The sequence below is a fragment of the Leptinotarsa decemlineata genome, unplaced genomic scaffold (assembly GCF_025532065.1).
Source record: "Leptinotarsa decemlineata unplaced genomic scaffold, Ldec_3_MD MMD2_tig00026336_RagTag_RagTag, whole genome shotgun sequence".
Classification (NCBI taxonomy): domain Eukaryota; kingdom Metazoa; phylum Arthropoda; class Insecta; order Coleoptera; family Chrysomelidae; genus Leptinotarsa; species Leptinotarsa decemlineata.
This window is the reverse complement of record NW_027412692.1, coordinates 6,929,774-6,953,903: the sequence shown is the minus strand read 5'-3', so window position 1 is coordinate 6,953,903 and position 24,130 is coordinate 6,929,774. Positions and strand designations below refer to the sequence as shown.

At 37.4% G+C, this 24,130-nt stretch overlaps 2 protein-coding genes across 2 annotated transcripts in view; one reads left to right on the top strand and one right to left on the bottom strand.

Annotated features, from left to right (window-relative positions):
* LOC111503007 (ATP-binding cassette sub-family C member 4) overlaps positions 1–16,176 on the bottom strand; it is a 28,615-nt gene extending 12,439 nt beyond the window's left edge. Inside the window, exons 1-6 of the mRNA XM_074183295.1 lie at positions 15,816–16,176; positions 4,371–4,481; positions 4,183–4,317; positions 3,863–4,094; positions 3,138–3,363; positions 1,118–1,274 (exon numbers count right to left, since the gene is read on the bottom strand). Coding sequence (XP_074039396.1) covers positions 1,118–1,274; positions 3,138–3,363; positions 3,863–4,094; positions 4,183–4,317; positions 4,371–4,481; positions 15,816–15,889 — 935 coding nt within the window. The 5' untranslated portion in view covers positions 15,890–16,176. The remainder of the gene's footprint in view (positions 1–1,117; positions 1,275–3,137; positions 3,364–3,862; positions 4,095–4,182; positions 4,318–4,370; positions 4,482–15,815) is intronic.
* A 999-nt stretch (positions 16,177–17,175) lies between these two features.
* Positions 17,176–23,836, top strand: LOC111510316 (tetraspanin-6). Its single transcript, XM_023166220.2, has 5 exons — positions 17,176–17,414; positions 19,574–19,762; positions 22,982–23,266; positions 23,524–23,640; positions 23,696–23,836. Exons 1-5 carry the CDS (start codon positions 17,262–17,264, stop codon positions 23,747–23,749), a joined length of 798 nt encoding a protein of 265 aa, XP_023021988.1. The 5' UTR covers positions 17,176–17,261; the 3' UTR covers positions 23,750–23,836.
* The last annotated feature ends 294 nt before the right edge of the window (positions 23,837–24,130 follow it).

Sequence of the window (24,130 nt, the reverse complement as noted above, 5' to 3'; positions counted from 1 at the left end):
CGATTGTTTGTAGAACAAACCGAACAGGAATTTTTAAGAGGTGATGATCGACTGTATCGCCAAACATGCGCCAAACTAAGTAAATGTTATAAGAAAACAAGTATAGCTGAGGCACCAGTCAATCTAATAATAACAAGACAACCTCTGACGGAAGCACCAAACTTTTTCGAAGGTTCGAAATAGATGAACACTTTAATCTAGCAGACCACTATTATAATATTCATGCAGTCATTGTTCACTGTGGTTCTGGCGTTAAATTTGGTCATTATTACGCCTTGATTAAATATGAAACGGACTGGTTTAAGTTTGACGATAGTCGTGTCGTATTGGCGATGTATTGAATTTATTGAAGCCTCTGAAGACACCCTACATTTTGTTTTGTGAGAGAGAAGATATTGGCAGATCAAGATCTTCAGATGATGTGGTGCTGCAGGTTTTTCTGGATTTTCCTGCAGCTGAAAAAGCAAATGGGCCACTGGAATCAATGAAGTCACCCAATGGCGCCAATTAATTTTTATTGTTGTTTTATAAGTTTTCAAAAAATTAAAATTGTTTTTTGTATAATTCAATGTTTATATAAAATTAGTTGTTTCGAAAGTATTTTTTCTCTCATGTAATTCAATCTTTATATCAAAGTAGTTCTTCTCCAGTTTGTGTCTGAAAGTCACTTCTTTGCATTGCCTCCATATATTTGAAAAGAGTTTCATCCTTCCATTGGAAGATTGCCACATTTTTGTCAAAACCTTTATTTACCAAAAATTAATCTCTCCTTGAAATATTCCTCTTTCAATATTGAAAAATTAGCTTTTGTTACTTGAAAAAATAGTTAACGAATATTCGTCGAAGAAGAAACTTTTCCAAATGAGTTTTTTCCGAATTCGATAAAGGTGTCATTCTTGTTTTTTCTTTTTCGAGAAAACGTCATTTTTGACAGATAACGATTGTCAATGACAAGTGTCACGTTTTGTTGGATCTAATTCAAAACAAAAACGAATTTCATGTAACTCTGCCAATAAAAGACTCCCATACATCGGTGTTACTGTATACAATTTAATTCAAACGATCATTGCACTATTTGATTTCTTGAATCATATTCCTATTTTTGTATTCAACTCACCTCCTAGATAGTTCCACCAATTTTTCGAATGGCTTCTCCCATGCATACATTTTGATGACCTGAATGCCGGATACTATTTCACTCATCAATTTCACTCTGTAGTCGGTTTTTTGAGCTATTTTTAATCTCAATCTCCCTTGTAGCTTTGACAGATATCCTGCAATAATATGAACACTGATTTTACAGATTTTAATAAAGCTGATGAAGAATAAAACTGAATGCTTGATCCATGGACGTAGAAAAATTTTTCTACGTCCATAGCTTGATCATCAGACATTTTTTTTTTGTTCTCACATGTTTATTTACGTTCACCAATATCAAGATTCACTTTTCCGACTCACACGACTGTTTGAATGTTTAACGTTTCATTCCTACTTAAAAATATTCTTTTCCTCTTCCATACTCTGCATATGATACAGAATAATCACTGCCACTTGAATTACTAGCTATTATTTTCTTCTTGATGCCCTCGGCATTGATTTTACTTCCGTCTTCTTTTCCCAAATCAGGAGTAGCAGCATCATTTCATCTTGTAACTGCATAGAGCTGGATACATTTTTGTCCCACTCCTGAAGTCGCGAAGCAGAGTCTCGTTTATGTTTAAATTTCTTCGATTGAGCTTTCTTTCCATCCCATAGACAGTGTCTTTGTGAAAAAAGATTTCGTCGTCTTCACTTTCTCAGATTTGTCCTCCAAAAATAGTTGAGCCCAACAATGCATTTGTAGTTTATCCATGTGGTACACGAGTGCAGTAAACAATCGACCAACACAAAGCGAAAAGATCTGTCAAAAACATCGCGGCTGTCTGTGAGAGTATGCAGGAGAATCCGAGGGAGTCAATTTAGCGTCGCTCCTCACAAGAAATCGGCCTTCCGCAGACTACAACTTGGCAAATTTTGCGTGGTGACTTGAGTACACAATTCAACTGACTCAGGAACTGAAGCTGATCGACCATAAACAATGACGTGTATTCACTGAATTGGCTCTCGAGCAGGTGACAACTGATGAGGCGACGAGGCCCATTCCTGGATGAATGAGTACGTGAACAAACAAAATTGTCGAATTTGAGACGATACTGATCCACATGAGATCCAAGAAACCATATGGTACGTACCTTATTGGTGGGCGATTAATGTCGAACGTCGATTAAAGGGCACGACAGGAGTAAAGGTAATCGCATTGCCGACTCTTTAGCCAATAAAACGGCTGGACTAAGAATTTTAGGACCCAGTGGCACCTACGGCCTGATGACTTCGACAATTGCGGAACCAGCCAAACGTCACACCCATGCTCAGTCTCTAAAGAGATGGGATGAAATCAAAGGATGCAATTTTGCTAGGATCACCCTTGGCGACCCTGGGAAGCTGGCGCCGAAGAAATATCTGGCGATGATTAGGAAAAATCTACGCTTAATAGTAGGATTTCAGACTGGCCACTGTCAACTAAGGAAACACCTCCACAATATGGGGCTAATGGACACACCTCTATGCAGGATGTGTGAACAGGAAAATGAAACTGTCAGGCATGTTCTATGTAAGTGTCCGGAGTTATCGTCAATAAGAGAGTGTGTGTTCGGCGAGTCTTGGCCTACACCTGCCAATATAAAGGAGATGTCTCCCAGAGACCTGTCCATCATGTCCTTTCCAGGAAGGTGGAAAGGACATGACACCTTCCTGGAAAGGACATGATGGACAATGACCTAAGAGGACAACTCCTTGGGAGAATGTACAATGGGTCACATGTGGTCTAAGTGCTGAAGGTCTACATTCACCCTCTCTACTCTACAGATACAGACAGATGTCGAAGCATGGTTTTGTTAGAGATCGCCTTGGCAGTCTTGTTTATCTTTAATATTCGTTGATTGAGTTTTCTGTGAATCTCAAAGATGGCGTCTCTGTAAGTAGATATGTCATCGCCCTCACTAATTTCGTTGGTACTAGATATTTCTATAATAAATCTCAGATACTGAGAATACCAACACTGCTTGGCGCAGCAACCAATTTTTTTTTTCATCACTTACCTTGAAATGGAATAGCCTGTACTGCAATCACCACCATCGCAGCTATCGAAGCTAACCCCACGCTGTCTGTCATGATGTAAAAAGACACCACAAATGAAATCGGCATGATCCACAAGTAGTGCAACCATCTGGCAACTGTTTCAAATCGCTCCACGTCGTTTGACAGAAGATTCACTAATTGACCAGCAGCAGTTTTACCCAGTGAGGCGTGGTTCAGTTTGAGCATCTACAAATCAGTTATGTTTCTGATAGAGTATATCAACTGCAAGGTTAGATTTTAATTTTTCGATCTTCGAACAATGCAACCTTAGGGATGATGGTGTGACTAGTTTTATTAGGTTATGTCGAAAGTTTTGTACATTATAATATCACATGTCTTTGTAACTCTTTGTTGTCTATGTATTGACCCTGTTCAATTGTTCAGTTTATTACTTTATGAGTGATTTTCGGTCAATATTTCTCTATGACTTCAAACTGAACCAAAGCGCTGCAGAAACAGGCCAACATGTATTGCTATATTTTCTGAACATTTCCAATGAAAAAATCGCTACAAATAAGTTGAGTTTGGCCTAAATCTAAAGATACTCATATGAAAAGTGTATTCTTTCTATTAACAATTTAAGTTTACATATTATTTCAAACTTTTGGATGTTCCTGTGACATAGTATGAAATATTGTGTCTTGTACAAACAATCATATATTAGTTGATCAAAACCAGTACTCACTTTCCTGTAGATAACTGAGCAGCAAGCGACCCGAATCCTTATACCTATCCTTCTGCAGGAAAGATAAGCATAATGGATTATAACCACATACAAAAAAGATAAGAATATCACAAGTGTACCAAGAATCCACCCAGCTTCTTGATGATTCAGTTGCCATAGCCCCATGTCATAGATTTTATTTTTCTCTTCAAAATATGCTATATATTGGGCAAGTACTAAAGGCAGAAGAGACCTGTGACATAAAAAAGTTTCGTATTATCACTTTCAATGGGTCTCTTAGGCCATTCAATAGATTTTGCATATCGGCAGTATTATCTTACTTCAAAACAATTGCTTCAATGAACATAAACGCTCCATATATTGCATATGATCTCCAGAAAGCACAGTATATAGCTCGTTTTAGGCTTGGCGGTCTGTGATCGTTTTTAGCTTTCCTATGTTCATTTTCCCAAGCTCTGCAAATATAAAAAAATGCACACACTTAGCAGGTTTAACAGAAAATACTTACTTTTCCAAAAGATTACCCAGTGGCCCAGCCTTATCATCGTTCACAACATTGTAAATATCCTTTACCTCTAGATCTCTGTTGTAACCATATTTGAAAAAAGGCAAGATCCAGCTGAAAACAAAATAACTCCAATTTTGAAATAATTACTACCACCATTAAGGTATAATACGTGATCTGTAAACGTCTGATACAATCATGTATCACATTTCCAGATGAGTTGTTTCGTTTATTGGCGTGAAGTTATCCACAGATTTCTGGCCACACATGCCGACGTAGAGGAAAATAAAAATCTGTGGTTGGGATACAAAATTATTAGCACCCGTACTAATATCTGTAGCTGGAAATACCTATTCACTATAGGTTGAACGTGAAATTATTAAGACTATTTGGTGTTCAACATTTTTATAGAGTCTTGAGTAGATTAAGGCGTCGATAATCCTTTTCTCATCAACAATACAGATTCAGGGAAAAATAAAATTGAAAATATTAGACTTACTTTCCAATACCCTATATAGAAATGATATCCCATGATGTGCGTCAATCAAAATTACACAACTTCCATAGTTTCTTGAGAAGATCAACTTGGTGACAACAGTTTTCTTGTCATCTAAACAGATTTCGAAAAAGAAATTGTTGAAACAATCAGACTCATTTTTTGAGATTCCTTGTATTCATGAAAACCACACAACTCTTATAGAATCTTGAATAGATCAACACAGTGAAAACCGTTATCTTGTTACCCATACAGATTTCGGAAATAAAATTGTTGAAACGATCAGACCAACTTTTTAAACCCCTTGTAGAATTGAAACCAGATAATGTGCGTGCATAAAAATTGCATGAATCTTATGGAATCTTGGGTAGATTGACGTAGTGATAACAATTTTCTTGTCACCCGAACAGATTTCGAAAACAAAAATGTTGAAACAATCAGACTCATTTTTTGAGATTCCTTGTAGAACTGGAACCAGAAGATGTGCGTTCATGAAAATTACACAACTGTTGTAGAATTTTAGGTAGATCGATATAGTTAAAACCGTTTTCTTGTCACCCATACAGACTTCGAGAAAAAAATTGTTGCAATAATCAGACTCACTTTTTAAAACACCTTGTAGAATTGGAAATAGAAGATGTGCGTTCATGAAAATCACAGAACTGTTATAGAATCTTGGGTAGATCGAAAAAGTGAAAACTGTTTTCTTGTCACCCATACAGATTTCGGGAAAAAAATTGCTGCAATAATCAGACTCACTTTTTAAAACACCTTGTAGAATTGTAAATAGAAGATGTGCGTTCATGAAAATCACACAAATGTTATAGAATTTTGGGTAGATCGATGAAGTGAAAACTCTTTTCTTGTCACCCATACAGATTTCGAGAAAAAAATTGTTGCAACAATTAGAATCACTTTTTAAAGCACCTTGTAGAATTGGAAGCAAATGATGTGTGTTCATGAAAATCACACAACTGTTATAGAATTTCCGGTAGATCGATATAGTTTAAACCGTTTTCTTGTCACCCACACAGATTTCCAGGAAAAAATATTGAAACAATCAGACTCACTTTTTAATACACCTTGTAGAATTGAAGCTAGAAGATGTGCGTTCATGAAAATTACACAACTGTTATAGAATCTTTGGTAGATCGATATAGTGTAAACCGTTTTCTTGTCACCCATACAGATTTCCAGGAAAAAATAATGAAACAATCAGACTCACTTTTTAAAACACCTTGTAGAATTGGAACTAGATGATGTGCGTTCATGAAAATTACACAACTGTTATAAAATCTTAGGTAGATCGATATAATGAGAACTGTTTTCTTGTCACCCATACAGATTTCGATAAAATAATTGTTGCAACAAACAGACTCATTTTTTGAGATTCCTTGTAGAATTAGAACCAGAAGATGTGCGTTCATGGAAATCACATAACTGTTATAGAATCTTGGGTAGATCGATATAGTGTAAACCGTTTTCTTGTCACCCATACAGATTTCCAGGAAAAAATAATGAAACAATCAGACTCACTTTTTAAAACACCATGTAGAATTGGAACTAGATGATGTGCGTTCATGAAAATTACACAACTGTTATAGAATCTTAGGTAGATCGATATAGTGTAAACCGTTTTCTTGTCACCCATACAGATTTCCAGGAAAAAATAATGAAACAATCAGACTCACTTTTTAAAACACCTTGTAGAATTAGAACCAGAAGATGTGCGTTCATGGAAATCACATATCTGTTATAGAATCTTGGGTAGATCGATATACTGAAAACCGTTTTTTTGTCACCCATACAGATTTCCAGGAAAAAATATTGAAACAATCAGACTCACTTTTTTAAACACTTTGTAGAATTGGAACTAAAAGATATGCGTTAATGAAAATTACATAACTGTTATAGAATCTTAGGTAGATCGATATGGTGGGAACTGTTTTCTTGTCACCCATACAGATTTCGATAAAAAAATTGTTGCAATAGACTCATTTTTTGAGATTCCTTGTAGAATTGAAACCAGAAGATGTGCGTTCATGAAAATAACATAACTGTTATAGAATCTTGAGTAGATCGATAAAGTGAAAACTGTTTTCTTGTCACCCATACAGATTTCGATAAAAAAATTGTTGCAACAATCAGACTCACTTTTTAAAACACCTTGTAGAATTGAAGCTAGAAGATGTGCGTTCATGAAAATTACACAACTGTTATAGAATCTTGGGTAGATTGATATAGTGGAAACCGTTTTCTTGTCACCCATACAGATTTCGAGAGAAAAATTGTTGCAACAATCAGACTCACTTTTTAAAACACCTTGTAGAATTGGAACCAGAAGTTGTGCGTTCATGAAAATAACACAACTGTTATAGAATCTCAGGTAGATTGATAGAGTGAAAAATGTTTTTTTGTCACCCATACAGATTTTGAGAGAAAAATTGTTGCAACAATCAGACTCACTTTTTAAAACACCTTGTAGAATTGTAACCAGAAGATGTGCGTTCATGAAAATCACACAACTGTTATAGAATCTTGGGTAGATTGATAGTGTGAAAACTGTTTTCTTGTCACCCATACAGATTTCGAGAAATAAATTGTTGCAACAATCAGACTCACTTTTTGAAACACCTTGTAGAATTGGAACCATATGTTATGTGTTCATGAAAATAACACAGCTCTTATAGAATCTTGGGTGAATCGATATAGTGAAAATCGTTTTCTTGTTACCCACACAGATTTACAGACTCAAAATATGAGTCTGAGGCAACAATTTTTTTATCGAAATCTGTATGGGTGACAAGAAAACGGTTTCCACTATATTGATCTATTCAAAATTCTATAACAGTTGTGTAATTTTCATGAACGCACATCTTCTGGTTCCAATTCTACAAGGTGTTTTAAAAAGTGAGTCTGATTGTTGCAACAATTTTTCTCTCGAAATCTGTATGGGTGACAAGAGAACGGTTTTCACTATATTGATCTATTCAAAATTCTATAACAGTTGTGTAATTTTCATGAACGCACATCTTCTGGTTCCAATTCTACAAGGTGTTTTAAAAAGTGAGTCTGATTTTTGCAACAATCTTTATCTCGAAATCTGTATGGGTGACAAGAAAACAGTTTTCACTTTATCAATCAACTCTGAATTCTATAACAGTTGTGTAATTTTCATGAACGCACATCTCCTGGTTCCAATTCTACAAGATGTTTAAAAAGTGAGTCTGATTGTTGCAACAATTTTTCTCTCGAAATCTGTATGGGTGACAAGAGAACGGTTTTCACTATATTGATCTATTCAAAATTCTATAACAGTTGTGTAATTTTCATGAACGCACATCTTCTAGTTCCAATTTTACAAGGTGTTTTGAAAAGTGAGCCTGATCGTGTAAATATTTTTTCCTGGAAATCTGTATGGGTGACAAGAAAACGGTTTACACCATATCGATCTACCCAAGATTCTATAACAGTTGTGTAATTTTCATGAACGCACATCTTCTATTTACAATTCTACAAGGTGTTTTAAAAAGTGAGTCGATTGTTGCAACAATTTTTTTCTCGAAATCTGTATGGGTGACAAGAAAACGGTTTACACCATATCGATCTACCCAAGATTCTATAACAGTTGTGTAATTTTCATGAACGCACATCTTCTAGTTCCAATATTACAAGGTGTTTTGAAAAGTGAGTCTGACCGTGTCAATATTTTTTCCTGGAAATCTGTATGGGTGACAAGGAAACGGTTTACACTATATCGATCTACCCAAAATTCTATAACATTTGTGTAATTTTCATGAACGCACATCTTCTAGTTCCAATTTTACAAAATGTTTTAAAAAGTGAGCCTGATTGTTTCAAAATTTTTTCCTGGAAATCTGTATGGGTGACAAGAAAACGGTTCACACCATATTGATCTACCCGAGATTCTATAACAGTTGTGTAATTTTCATGAACGCACATCTTCTAGTTCCAATATTACAAGGTGTTTTGAAAAGTGAGTCTGATCGTGTCAATATTTTTTCCTGGAAATCTGTATGGGTGACAAGGAAACGGTTTACACTATATGGATCTACCCGAAATTCTATAACATTTGTGTAATTTTCATGAACGCACATCTTCTAGTTCCAATTTTACAAGGTGTTTTAAAAAGTGAGCCTAATTGTTTCAAAATTTTTTCCTGGAAATCTGTATGGGTGACAAGAAAACGGTTTATACCATATCGATCTACCCAAGATTCTATAACAGTTGCGTAATTTTCATGAACGCACATCTTCTATTTACAATTCTACAAGGTGTTTTAAAAAGTGAGTCGATTGTTGCAACAATTTTTTTCTCGAAATCTGTATGGGTGACAAGAAAACGGTTTACACCATATCGATCTTCCCAAGATTCTATAACAGTTGTGTAATTTTCATGAACGCACATCTCCTAGTTCCAATATTACAAGGTGTTTTGAAAAGTGAGTCTGACCGTGTCAATATTTTTTCCTGGAAATCTGTATGGGTGACAAGGAAACGGTTTACACTATATCGATCTACCCAAAATTCTATAACATTTGTGTAATTTTCATGAACGCACATCTTCTAGTTCCAATTTTACAAGGTGTTTTAAAAGTGAGCCTGATTGTTTCAAAATTTTTTCCTGGAAATCTGTATGGGTGACAAGAAAACGGTTTACACCATATCGATCTACCCAAGATTCTATAACAGTTGTGTAATTTTCATGAACGCACATCTTCTAGTTCCAATATTACAAGGTGTTTTGAAAAGTGAGTCTGATCGTGTCAATATTTTTTCCTGGAAATTTGTATGGGTGACAAGGAAACGGTTTACACTATATCGATGTACCCAAAATTCTATAACATTTGTGTAATTTTCATGAACGCACATCTTCTAGTTCCAATTTTACAAGGTGTTTTAAAAAGTGAGCCTGATTGTTTCAAAATTTTTTCCTGGAAATCTGTATGGGTGACAAGGAAACGGTTTACGCTATATCGATCGACCCAAGATTCTCTAACATTTATGTAATTTTCATGAACGCACATTTTCTAGTTCCAATTCTACAAGGTGCTTTAAAAAGTGAGCCTGATTGTTGCAACAATTTTTTTCTCGAAATCTGTATGGGTGACAAGAAAACGATTTTCACTATATCGATCTACCTAAGATTCTATAACAGTTGTGTAATTTTCATGAACGCACATCTTCTGGTTGTTTCAACATTTTTGTTTTCGAAATCTGTTCGGGTGACAAGAAAATTGTTATCACTACGTCAATCTACCCAAGATTCCATAAGACTCATGCGATTTTTATGCACGCACATTATCTGGTTTCAATTCTATAAGGGGTTTAAAAAGTTGGTCTGATCGTTTCAACAATTTTATTTTCGAAATCTGTATGGGTAACAAGATAACGGTTTTCACTGTGTTGATCTATTCAAGATTCTATAAGAGTTGTGTAGTTTTCATGAATACAAGGAATCTCAAAAAATGAGTCTGATTGTTTCAACAATTTCTTTTTCGAAATCTGTTTAGATGACAAGAAAACTGTTATCACCAAGTTGATCTTCCCAAGAAACTATGGAAGTTGTGTGATTTTGATTGACGCACATCATCGGATATCATTTCTATATAGGGTATTGGAAAGTAAGTCTAATATTTTCAATTTTATTTTTCTCTGAATCTGTATTGTTGATGAGAAAAGGATTATCAACGCCTTAATCTACTCAAGACTCTATAAAAATGTTGAACACCAAATAGTCTTAATAATTTCACGTTCAACCTATAGTGAATAGGTATTTCCAGCCACAGATATTAGTACGGGCGCTAATAATTTTGTATCCCAACCACAGATTTTTATTTTCCTCTACGTCGGCATGTGTGGCCAGAAATCTGTGGATAACTTCACGCCAATGTTTCGTTTTAGGATTTTAACCAACTCAAATTTTCTCTTAACAAATTATTAGCCGATTTCGGAATTAGCCGTGGTCTGGAACATTTTAGACCTGGTATTTTGTCTTCAAATATGGCAGACATTCTTAATAAAGGAGACGAGGCGATTGCGAAAGTGATATCTTTTGCTACGGTGCGCAAACTACTCAGCATTGCAGCTTAGATACTTGAAATTGAATCGGAGATAATGGAAAAAATCATTGAAAATCCTAGCATGAAAAATATGCTAATGAATCATGTACGAAAGGTGGAAATAATATCTAAAAATACGAAAGAAATAAACAACGAGTGGAAAATTCAAAAGTATATGGACTGCTCTGGCTTCTCTACGAAATTTCAAAATAGCGGCTCCTCTGTGAGCTTTTTTTCTACTGCTTGGGAGATATCATACTTGTTCATTTTCAACAAGCCTCCGGAAAACGCTCATGGGCTTCCTTCTTTTTCATGAAACACATTCCAACAGTCTTGTGCCTTGTACAAAGTCCTCTGCTGGATGTATATCATATTTTTCTACACATAATTTGGGTTGTCCATAAACTGTTTGCCTCCTATGATCCACTGCCACACATTTGCATAAAATATTTCAAGCCTGCAGCCGATCCTTGCTTTGTTAAAGCAGTTCATCATTTCTCTTCATGGACGGGCCCTTTATAGAGGTTACGCATGTGTGTTCCCTGGTATGTTTCTCCAATAATCTTTATGTTTCTTATAGATCCACTTTCCGATCTGGTTACGCACCAAAGACTTTGCTTCCCCCACAGTTGGTTCGGGGCCTATAAGTGGCGTTCATGATTCGTATCTGGCACTAATATGAGTTTTTTCATCACCTGTGATTCCCAATGGTCCTAGCATCCATTATATAGTCAATCTATTCGTGTCCGAGAGTTTTCTCGGTTCGCCACGGCATTCCTAGGTCATGATGTCACTTTCGAGTTCGTCAGTGTCTCAAGTGCAACGTCCATTTCGTTGAGGCATCAAATCAATGTTCCTTGCGAATTGGAAAATTGCATACACTTCAGTCTAGGCCTAGAATACTGTTGTGTACTGACCGAATAGGCACAAAATAAATTTCAGATCCCGTTCCATATTCGGTTTTCTACCCATCTGTATACCAGGTGTTCCTGCCAAGCATGTTTTCAGGATCACTTTTCATTCTCCACTCTTCGTGGTTCTTGATACTTGAGGACTGTTTTTCCATTTCAAATTTACTACTTTCTCCTCGCTTGTTAATACGGATTTGTTGCACTCACATGGTATCCGATATTCGCAATGCTTCAAATCATTGTTTGCGTTTGGTGGCTAGATATTCGTGAGACTATTACCAGGATCTGAAGGAGGTTTGCTAAGATCGTATCCTCTCTATCATTTATCTGGCGTGAGGAAAAATAGCACCAATTATAGGAGCTTCTCGTGTTTGTAGGTCTCTTCTATCAGCTATTAGATATATATCCAGTCCAGTTCTGGACTTGACAATAACAAAAGTTAACAACAAACATAATTTTTCAATTTATCGTAAACCGGCACATACCAGATATTATCATTCATAATTCGTCCACCCACCCGTATCAGCACTAGATAGCAGCTTTCAACAGTATGCTCCACAGACTGATAAATGTACCCTTGTCAGAGCCGAATTTCAATAAAGAACAGAATATAATAAAACAAATAGGCGTCAACAATGATTACGATAACAGTCTAATTCATTCTTTATTATCAAAAAAGTTATACAGTCAAGCCTTAAAAGAAGTTTACACAATTAGAAGAGAAGAGGATAAAAGTTATAGAACCTTAACCTACTTAGCCCAACCCACTATAAATATTTCAGATTTTCTTCGAAACAAAGGTGTAGGTAAATATTGCTTTCAAAACCAACAACAACTTTGGCATGCACATTAAGAATAACAAAGATAAAAGTTCAGTTTCAGAACAATCAAGAGTGTATAAATTATCATGTGGGTTATAACCGATGTTTTATATACGTCAAACTGGAAGAACGTTCAAAGCCCGCACAAAGGAACACAAGTATATAGTTTCCAGACTGGAAAAATAAATTCCACATATGCCACTCATTTAATCACAGAGAGACACGAGTTCAACCATGAATACTAGCACCACCATTTCCAGAATAAAGGTTTCAAAGTTAACCTGTTGAAGAGTATGGAAACTAACAAATTCAAAAACTCTCAATATGTTATGAACGATCAAACTGAATTGAATAATTCTCCATTATTGAATCTGTTAATTAGTTAAATAGCTAGGTATATTCATGGTACTTTCGAAAAATTTATTGATATACCCGCCCTTTTCAGGTAAATGCATTCATTCGAAATTAGAAATACGGGTAGGTAAAAGGTTAGAGTATAAAATGGTTGTAATTTAGAAGTACCTTTTAGTTTATGCTTGAAAAAGCTACTGTATAGCGAAACCAATTATTCATTCCGACCAATTAGTCTCACATCGTTTTTCTTAAAAACCATGGAGAGGCTATGTGAGCGGTACATAAGAGATAAAGTACTTGTTCACAACCCACTTCATCCAAATCAGTATGCATATACTCCGAGAAGGTCTACTGATTCGGCCCTTCACCATGTGTTTGGCAGAATCGAGAGATCAATGGACAACAAAGAATCCACCATGGGTATATTCATAGATATCGAGGGAGCGTTTGATAAAACAAACTTTCCAACAATTACCCAGCAACTACACTCCAGAAATGTACCCCTGGTAGTGGGAGAATGGATACTCCAGATGCCCTCTAGCAGAGCAATAAGTATTAATGTAGGAGACATCACAGTGAGAGGACTGGTCATGAGGGGATGTCCACAGGGAGGGGTCTTATTACCCCTTCTCTGGAACATAGTTCTGGATACCCTAATTAATCACCTTAACAAAAATGGATTCTACACAATTGCATACGCATATGACATACTTATCTTGGAGACCGGCAAATTTGTAAACACACTGTGCGATAGAGCGCAGGATGGGCTCAAATTAATAGAAACGTGGGGTAGAAACACGGGCTTAAAACCTCCCGAAATCTTCAAAAGCAAACTAAACTTCTCTGAAGAGGTGAAATACCTTGGTACTATCCTCGACAAGAAGCTAACATGGAACTCTCATCCACAGAGTAGAGCAAAAATAGCATACGTGGCTTATGAGCAATGTCGGAGGACAGTGGGACGCGCATGAGGTCTTTCACCCCGTGTGGTCGCCTGGATCTACACTGCAATAATAAGACCTATGTTAACGTATGGAGTCATTGCATGGGGACCGAAAGTTCTACAAGCAACGGCCATCCAAAAATTATATCAAATACAGCGAATGGCCTGTTTAAACATCACAGGAGCCATGAGAACAACACCAACCGCGGCAATGGAATTAATCACGAGTCTGGCCCCTCTGGATCTGTACGTTAAGGAGGTTGCGTTAATGGCCATGGTACGATTGCGCACGGCTGGTGTAAACCTCGAAGTAGGAATGGGTCAATTGAGGCTGAGCCTATGGCGGGAAGTGCTCACTGCGCAACCTCTGCTGCAGGCAACAAGTGATGCAATTGAACCCAAGTTTGTGTTTAATAAACCCTACAAAATACAACTTAATCAGAACACAGAGTCAGATGCTACAAATGCAATACGGATTTATACAGACGGCTCAAAAACCAAAGAAGGCTCAGGATGTGGAGTGTACTCCAGGTCACTAAGCCTAAGCATTAAGTGGGGAATGGGAAGAAATACCAGCGTGGTCCGAACAGAACTGGCTGGCATCTCAATCGCCACAAAAGAAATAACCAAGAAAGGAATTTCTGGCAAAAATATAACAATCTGCACTGATAGCAGACAAGCACTATTAGCCTTGAACAGACAGCGTGTTACCTCAGGGCTAGTACTAGAGTGCCACCAAGATTTAGCCAAAGCCTCGATAGATAATAACGTTATCCTGAGGTGGGTTAAAGGGCACGACAAGAGTAAAGGTAATCGCATTGCCGACTCTTTAGCCAAGGAAGCGGCTGGACTAAGAATTTTGGGACCCAGTGGCACCCACGGCCTGATGACTTCGACAATAGCGGAACTAGTCAAATGTTACACCCATGCTCAATCCTTAAAGAGATGGGATGAAATCAAAGGATGTAATCTTGCCAGGATCAACTTGGGCGACCCTGGGAAGCTGGCGCCGAAGAAATATCTGGCGATGACCAGGAAAAATCTACGCCTTGCAGTAGGATTTCTGACTGGCCACTGTCAACTAAGGAAACACCTCCATAATATGGGGCTAGTAGACACACCTCTATACAGGATGTGTGAACAGGAAGATGAGACTGTCAGGCATGTCCTGTGCGAGTGCTCGGAGTTATCGTTAATAAGAGAGTGTGTGTTCGGCGAGTCTTGGCCTACACCTGCCGAAATAAAGGAGATGTCTCCCAGCGACCTGTCCACCTTCCTGAAAAGGATAGGATGAACAATGACCTAGGAGGACAACTCCTCGGGAGGATGTACAATGGGTCACATGTGGCCTAAGTGCGTGGGCTTACACTCACCCTCCCTACTCTACAGATACAGAGAGATACTCCGGGAAAGTCTACTGATTCGGCCCTTCACCATGTGGTTGGCAGAATCGAGAGATCAATGGACAACAAAGAATCCACCCTGAGTATATTCCTAGATATCGAGAGAGCGTTTGATAAAACAACCTTTCCAACAATTACCCAGCAACTACACTCCAGAAATGTACCCCTGGTAGTGGGAGAATGGATACTCCAGATGCTCCAGTAGAGCAATAAGTATTAATGTAGAAGACATCACAGTGAAAGGACTGGTCATGAGGAGATGTCCACAGGGAGGGGTCTTGTCACCCCTTCTTTGGAACATAGTTCTGGATACCCTAATTAATCACCTTAACAAAAATAGATTCTAAACAATTGCATACGCAGATGACATAGTTATCTTGCAGACCGGCAAATTTGTAAATACACTGTGAATGAATGTAGATTGTAAATCTTACTCACCAAAAAAATATTTTCGATAAAACATTTGCTTTAATTTCTGGCGAGGGATTGACAAACTTTTTACTAGAATCCATTTTTAGGAAAGTAGTAGGTATTATATGATATATCACAAATTTACAAATATGTCATCTTCGCTAATGGACACAAATAACCCATTCACACTCATTCGAGAGCTTCACTGATTATACACATACATGTTGATTTTTGTTTCTGAAATAAATCTGAAATAAATAAACTCGTTATCTTCGATTCTGTTGAGAGCAAAAGATGACCGTGTACTATTTCGAGATCAAAGCCAATATTTGTTATCAATCACGATAAACTTGTGACAAAAAGGTGAACAAAAAGCTAAACACTTGAGATAGATGAAAATTTGCTTGGGGATCGTATTTTCATGGAAAGCAAAGAAATTACTTATCTCTAAAAGATGTTTGCAAAAATCAAGGTTATAACTTAGCTATTTTCAGTTTGTATTCCAAACATTCGTTATAGAACTAACATCACAGGATTACTACGAAATATAGTATAATATGAAAGAGATGAAATTTCACTGACAGCTTGCCAAATCTAGGAAGAGACTTGAGAATTCTCTCTCTTTCTCGCTCTCAGCCTTCTTTTAACGAGTGCACATCTAGTGGGCGGGGTCATAACGGAATTAAGAAAGTTCTTCCTACATTTGAAAAGTTGTACATTGAACAGTGCCGTCGTCAGTGGCGGTCATCCGATATTTTGGAATAAGACACTTGCTTCATTATTTTTTCAGCACCAATCTGGGTAACACTACAAGATGAAGCACACAAATCATTTACAAAATTATTACTTTATGTTACGAATGGGTTAAATCTACTCATGTCGTTTGATATCGCATATCCAACGTAATACACCGAACTCAAATTCTGGCATTTTTCATATAAGGTATGGTGGTTTGAGTTTCAGAAAAAAAATAGATACTAATAAGTTGTACTCTCTGGGAAAGAAAGTTTTTGGCTTTTTACTACTCCATCTTGATACAAAAAAAAAATGAGGGAATCTTCCAAAGAAAGGAAGGAAGTAATCAATTTGAAAATAAGTAACTCTATACATGGATGTGTAGATCATGCAAAGAAGTAACTTTCAGACACAAACTGAAAGAAAGTTCTCCTGAAACAGCTACTTTCATATAAACATTGAATTACACGAAAAAAAAATTATTTCGAAACAAATACTTCGAAAATCCCATCCCATCAGGCTGCAAAGCTTGCAATCAGGCTGCAAGCTTTGCAGCCTGATGGGATTCACAATCGAGCTTTGCAAGTTATGCATTATTCATTCCATATAGCTAATTTTTTTACTGCACTCAGTGGTAAAGTACTCCTGTCAGTTTCAGCTTGTCCGTCACTTTGACTATATGTCACCTCATTTTTGATCTGATTATTGAAATCTAAGTTCTGCAACGAATATCATAAAATGTTGAAGAAAACACATTCAGCTGAATCCTGGGAAATGCCTTGGAATGTCAAATGGAAGAAAAATAATACCTTAGTGGTTCCCCAGAGCGAGAGCGGAAGAAACGTTAATGAGACTTGTTTTTTACTCTGTTTCATATCAGTTCTCTGTTTGGTAAGATTTGCTAGGTTAATTCAAGTTCATATAATGAATGCAGTAATAGTTCTCGAACTAGGATTGAAGTAGTAACAATCAACTACCTCACCAATGAAATTTCTTGGTCATATACCCGGCCTTTTAAGACTTTCAATTCCTTTTTTTGAATGACGTCTCAGTAGAATCAAATTTGTTCCCATTCTCAAATCCTTTCACAAAACACTTAATGGTATGTACACAATCGTATTAGTATAAAATTCGTTTTAATGTCATGTGTTTTTGTAGCTTCATATCTCAATAAATATTTATTTCACTGTGTCGTGGTAGACACTAATCAATAGATAATTTTGTACTCTATACACCGATGAATATTACTGGAGTTTTTCCTAACACCAAACTGTTATTTTAACACCTCAACACGCATTTCCATCACCAAGTGATCTTCTTCAAGAGGAAGATTAAACTCAATCTTCCTCTTGGAGCTGATCACTCGGTGATCAAAACACGTGTAGAGGTGTTAAAATAACGGTTTGGTGTTCAAAACATGTGTCGAGATGTTAAAATAACGGTTTGGTATTGGGAAAAAAACTCCAGTAATATTCATTACTACATCTTTTACATTGGTGAGATTATATAATGATTCTATATGGATTATCAAAATGAACAATTCGTTCAGGCCAGTCACAACTCACCTACACTATAGGTTAATTGACTGATACTCATCAGAAAACTACTCCCCTGGCTTATACCACAAGAGTGTTGTATTATATTCGACAGGTGCCAGTGCAATATTCTTTACATAAGATATTCCTGCATATGTTGTTGGCGATACAACTGTCGGAATCGATTTTCAATTATTGAAATAGATTTTCAATCATCGGAACAGACACAATTGCAGACCGGTTTCGGGATATTTGACTTCTCCTCAGGGTATCATCAACATGAAGTCGAGGATTTTCCATAGTTGAATATCGAATTCCTTTCAGAGAATCATTTCTCGAAGTAGGCTGAAACGAACGACAAACAACATATTTGTTATCGCCCCATCTGTCCGTGAACGAGGTAACCAACTGCTCATCCGAATCGCCCAAATTCCTCGTATAAAGGACAAAAAATACTATACATATGTGAAAATGTTTATCCTTATACGAGGAATTTTGGCAGATGGGCGATGACAAATATGTTGTTTGTCGTTAGCTTCAGCTTAGTTCGAAGAATGATACTCTGAAAGGAATTTGAATTTAATTTATGGGAAATCATGTTGATGAGGGACACTACCTTGCATTGACGAGTGGCTAAATAGCCTGAAACCGGTCTGCAATTGTGTCTGCAATGTCAGTCCATTAACCTTTAGTCTTCGAGTATGCCCCCTTACTATATGTTTTTTTCAAGGAAGAACACAAGCACTACAGGAAAGTCCCTAAGGCGCTCTAAGGAAAGTCCTTGAGGCTTGTGCGAAAGTAGCGATTCACGTTGGATTTGAATCGCTGGATATTAAATTTTATATGGACTGAAACAATAATGTTTTTATTTTCACAAATGGCTCTCAGCAGTGTCCATATGCTTTTTTTAATTATCTGGGGATAGACCTCAGCAGCCTCTCATTTCGAAGAATTTTTAATAGTCCGTGTATGTCTGTTTGAATTGTATTGAAACTGTCAAAAAACCAATCCATGAAAGAACCCATGAATATTTTGTGAAATTTCCATTATTGGTTCTACATTCTTTTCCGGGATTGCTGATTGACCAGAGCTAGCAATCAGTCGATTTTTTGGGAAAGGCACCAACCACTATTCCCACACTAGAATCCACAATGCCAGCTGGAGCTGGAGTTCTACAATAACCCCATTTTGATATTCGAAGTAGACATTTGCAATATATTCCACAACATCTTTAGTCTTATTAAGTTATATCTTGATAAGTTCAAATGCTTTTGTTTTCATCAGTGACATTCAAAATCCTACTGACTGCGCCATGTAGTTATTCAATGATTTTTTTGGGTTATACAATACACAGTGATAAATATTTAAGAAAATAGTACTTCAAATATTCAATTTCACACCTTTCGAAACGATGTTTTTTATTTCTTTGGCGTGTTGAAACTTGAAAATTGTAATTGTCAATTTTCACAAGGTGAAAGTACATAAAAGACATCTGTTTAAGTACCTATTTTATAGAGTTCCAGTATGATTTTGATATGCCTATCGATCTGGTCCTTAGTGAGGAAATTCCCATATTTCTATTTGGTGGATATCAAGACGGACGTCCCATATTTCACTCTGCCGGCAGGCATTCTGGGTATCCCGACGAGCTACATAGCTGCTTCGATTCATAACAAAAAGAATATTTTTCGATTATTACTTCTGGTAAGTTGCACTTTTTTTCCAATAACAGACTTTTGCTTTAGTTAGTATGTGTTGCAGTAGTATTACGTAAACAGTCTAAAAGATCTCACTATTTTTGAAAGTTTTTGGAAGCACTATTTATCCCGTTAAAAACTGATATGAATATTCAGACCGAAAATAATCTAGGTTAAAATAAAAGTGACCGAGGTTCTGAATTCGGGAAATCATTACTTACCAAATTAATACTGTTCTCGGGGGCTACTATCATACTGCGTGGCCGCTCATTTTCTATTCGCTTCTGGTATGACGCAACGGGGCAAAATAAAAAAATAGAATAGCCACTAGTTCATATACTAGAGCGTTCTGTCACAGGAAAATAACTAAATAATGACAAAAATGAAGTTTGGCAGAATTAGTCCCTATGCACGAAAATAAATACAGCCCAATTCATTGCCAAAAAAACTTTCTACTAAGTACAGTGAAAACGACCATCTCATATATAGTGTTTTTTTCAAGCCTCAAAATGTTTCAAGGGTCAAAATTTATCATCCTATGATATTTGATACGACGTGTTACTTGATAATATTACATCACTAAAGGTTACTGTTGACTATGTGCTGTCCTTCAATGTTGACCGTAGTTCATATAAATATGAGGTTGCAAATGGGGTAGATTTTAAAATGAGGGAGGCGACATATCACGCTTCTCATAACCAAAGAAGGCTCAGGATGTGGAGTGTAATCTAGATCACTAAGCCTAAGGATTAAGTGGGGAATGGGAAAAAATACCAGCGTGGTCCAAACAGAACTGGCTGGTATCTCAATCGCCACAAAAGAAATAACCAGGAAAGGAATTTCTGGCAAAAACATAACAATATGCACTGACATCAGACAAGCCCTAAAAGCCTCGAACAGACAACGTGTAGCCTCAGGGCTAGTACTTAGAGTGTCACCAAGATATAGCCATAGACTCGGTAGATAATAACATTATCCTAAGGTGGATTAAAGAATTTTAGGACCCAGTGGCACCTACGGCCTGATGACTTCGACAATTGCGGAACTACCCACATCCATGCTCAATCCCTAAAGAGATGGTATGGAATCAAAGGATGCAATTTTGCCAGGATCACCTTGGGCGACCCTGGGAAGCTGGCGCCGAAGAAATATCTGGCGATGACCAGGAAAAATCTACGCTTAACAGTAGGATTTTTGACTGGCCACTGTCAACTAAGGAACCACCTCCATAATATGGGGCTAGTGGACACACCTCTATGCAGGATGTGTGAACAGGAAGATGAGACTGTCAGGCATGTCCTATGCGAGTGCCCGGAGTTATCATCAATACGAGAGTGTGTGTTCGGATAGTCTTGGCCTACACCTTCCGATATAAAGGAGATGTCTCCCACTGACCTGTCCACTTTCCTGGAAAGGACAGGATGGACGATGATCTTGGAGGACAACTCCTTGGGAGGATGTACAATGGGTTATGTGTGGCCTAAGTTCTGTGGGCTCACACTCACCCTCTCTACTCTATAGATACAGATTTTCATAATTCGTATTCCATATTCATATGACTACAGTGCAAACCATAAGCTCTTTTGCTGTGTGATGCAAAACCGCGAAATGCATACTCTGAGTCAATGGGTACAATAACGATCAGCGAAAAGTACTGAATTGATTGACGACGAATGCTAAAAGCTGGAAAAATAACCGGCAATGTAGGTCATGGGGATGAGTGAAAATACTTACTTCCGCAATCGTGAAAGTAAGTATTTATTATTATATTTGTGTATGTATCTCTGCTCGTGGTATATTCTTGACAAATAGTTTAATCTTTGTCATAAAGTTATTGAGATTTGATTCGCTTCTTAAATTTTCAGGAAGAAAACTGTAGAGTTCTGGTCCTAAATACCGGTAGGATTTCTGCCCAACTGATTTGAGCATGAGTATGACGATACTATGTAGCATATTTATGGTGATAAATAGTTAATTCTTTTTTGTTTTTATGCTCTACAGCAGTAATATTTATGAAAACAGCTGTGTGGGTGGGTAGGGTAGTCGTATCCTTTCCGTAGGATACATCTGATAAATCTCTCATGCATAACCTCAAGGGAATGTAGATGAGTTTTCGACACTCCACCCCAACCAATTATACCATATTTCAGATGGTGCTCTACTAAACTCTTATATAACATAATTTTCTGTTTTTCATTGAGTATGTTTTTCACTGTTTAGTGAAAACCACACAATCAAGTGTTTTTAGAATACGTTAGTTATGGATTTTCATCAAGTATCGGCCGATTCCATCATATATCCTCCCGAGGAGTTGTCCTCCTAGGTCATTGTCCATCCTGTCCTTTCCAGGAAGGTGAACAGGTCACTAGGAGATATCTCCTCCTCCTTTATATTGGCAGGTGTAGGCCAAGACTCGCCAAACATACACTCTCTTTGGCAACCTTGAGGTGTCTCACGGTGGCCTCCGCGAAGGTTTTGGAAGGTGCAGCGATATTACTGTCATCGCGCGGCTTCTTCAACCTTCTTGGGGTTCCCTCCGTGGAGGTGCACATGTGAGGGAGCTTTCCTGCAGGGGCAGCCGGTTACTTGCCTTTATTCAAGGCGGAGCTCTTGGTGGCCGCCGCAAAAAGTGCCCTTGCTGTTGGCGGTGATCTGCTATGTCCAGCCTCATTCCAAGAGGTAGATTGGGGTGGACATTTCTGTTCACCCCCAGCCACCGCCTTAGATTGAGTTGAGAACTTCTGTCCATCCTCGGGATTGGTTTTTGTTTTTTCTGTTTTTGTGTTGTTTCATTCATGTGTGTTTCCACGAGTAGCAAGGGAAGAGTTGGTCACCTCTGGCAGAGCCCCGCATTACCAGAGATAGGCTGATTACAATGAGGTTTCGCTCATTTCCCCAAGGGGATCGTTCGTGACCGCATATAATCCTGCGACCATTCAGCTATCGGCACGATTCCTTACACCTTAGCTTGGGAAGGCTGGTCCACGGTGGCATGTTTTGCAGAGGCTTTTGGGGGGTTTTAGTACTCCTCACCCTACTTATTTCTGCCACTGACCAGGAGTCCAGCGACCCCGTCCGTATGACCACATTGGCTTCCCAGACAAGGCCTCCAGTCCCCTGACCGTTCCCCTATCCGCCACCTGGGGACGCGCCCGATAGGTAGCCCGACCCACGGTTTTTTTTCGACTGTTAAAGAGATTTTTAATATATTTTTATTGCATTTCAGTTGATATTTTTGATCACACTTTCGACAATACTGCTCGTAACTGGTGCAATCCTAGGATTCATGTACAGTTTGAAAATTGATCTCAGCCCTTCAATATTGGTGAACAGTATAGAAAATGAACACCTGAACCAATCAGTCCATTCTTCTTTTTTGAAAATAAATGCCAGCATTTCCCACAAAAACGCTTGGGATAAGACCCAGCGGCAATTAGAATGTTGTGGAGTCAACAGCTACCTTGATTGGTCAAAACATGGTATGCAGTTACCCAATTCCTGTTGCAGTAATGTGAGTTATGTACATGTACAATATTTCAAACAAAATTTTTTCATTTGAACTATGGAAATTGTGAATGACCAATCCGTTGTGGTATCCGAAAGATTTCGAAAACATATTTAGCAGGTCGAAATCGGATTTTGCTCTCTGAAATGATAAGAAATCTTACATGTCATTGGTTTCAATAGCTTCTCTTGATATTGAAGTTTGAGAATTGCCGTTTCGTTTTATTTGTGATACCCCTTCATCGATTTTACATTATGTTTCAGGCCGTATGTACCTCAAACAACACTTTTTTCAAAGGATGTTTGGATGCCTTGAGTAGGGATCTTGTGTGGCACAGAAATATTTTAAAATCCCATGCTTATATCACGATATTATTACAGGTATGTGTGAAAAATCAGATAACTTAATAATTCTAAATCGCTTCTTCATTTTCAGCTGATATTGGTCGTACTCACAACACTGGCCTATATTTTGAAGATTAAAAAATAAGTTTTTTGATTATTTGAAACTTTGTTTGAATTTGAACTGTTTTGACTGTAATGAAAAGTGACCGATTATAAAACACATTACTTTTTACATAAATACCCTTTCATTTATGATGTTCCAACACGCACCAGACTCTTCTTGACCTGAGTTTTACCACTAGTTGGCGTCATCAGGACATGATGTGAAAAGTGTTATTCCTCTCATGTGATGCCTGCTTGCTTAGTAGAAGGCCTATCAAGATTTATAGGGTGGGCAAAAATGTTGTGGTTAGAACGCCAGATGTTAAAATTGTGTTTCATTATTTATATTGCCTAAAATTTTCCATTAATGAATGGGATTCAGTTCAATTTATTAATGGGGAATTTGCAGTATTCCAATTAGTTG

What these genes read in the sequence shown, in the direction of transcription:
- LOC111510316 (XM_023166220.2), top strand. Translation starts at nt 17,262, where the DNA reads ATGTTGAAGAAAACACATTCAGCTGAATCCTGGGAAATGCCTTGGAAT. An exon ending in TCATATCAGTTCTCTGTTTG is followed by an intron (nt 17,415 to 19,573) that starts GTAAGATTTGCT and finishes CCTATTTTATAG; the next exon opens with AGTTCCAGTATGATTTTGAT. An exon ending in ATATCACGATATTATTACAG is followed by an intron (nt 23,641 to 23,695) that starts GTATGTGTGAAA and finishes CTTCATTTTCAG; the next exon opens with CTGATATTGGTCGTACTCAC.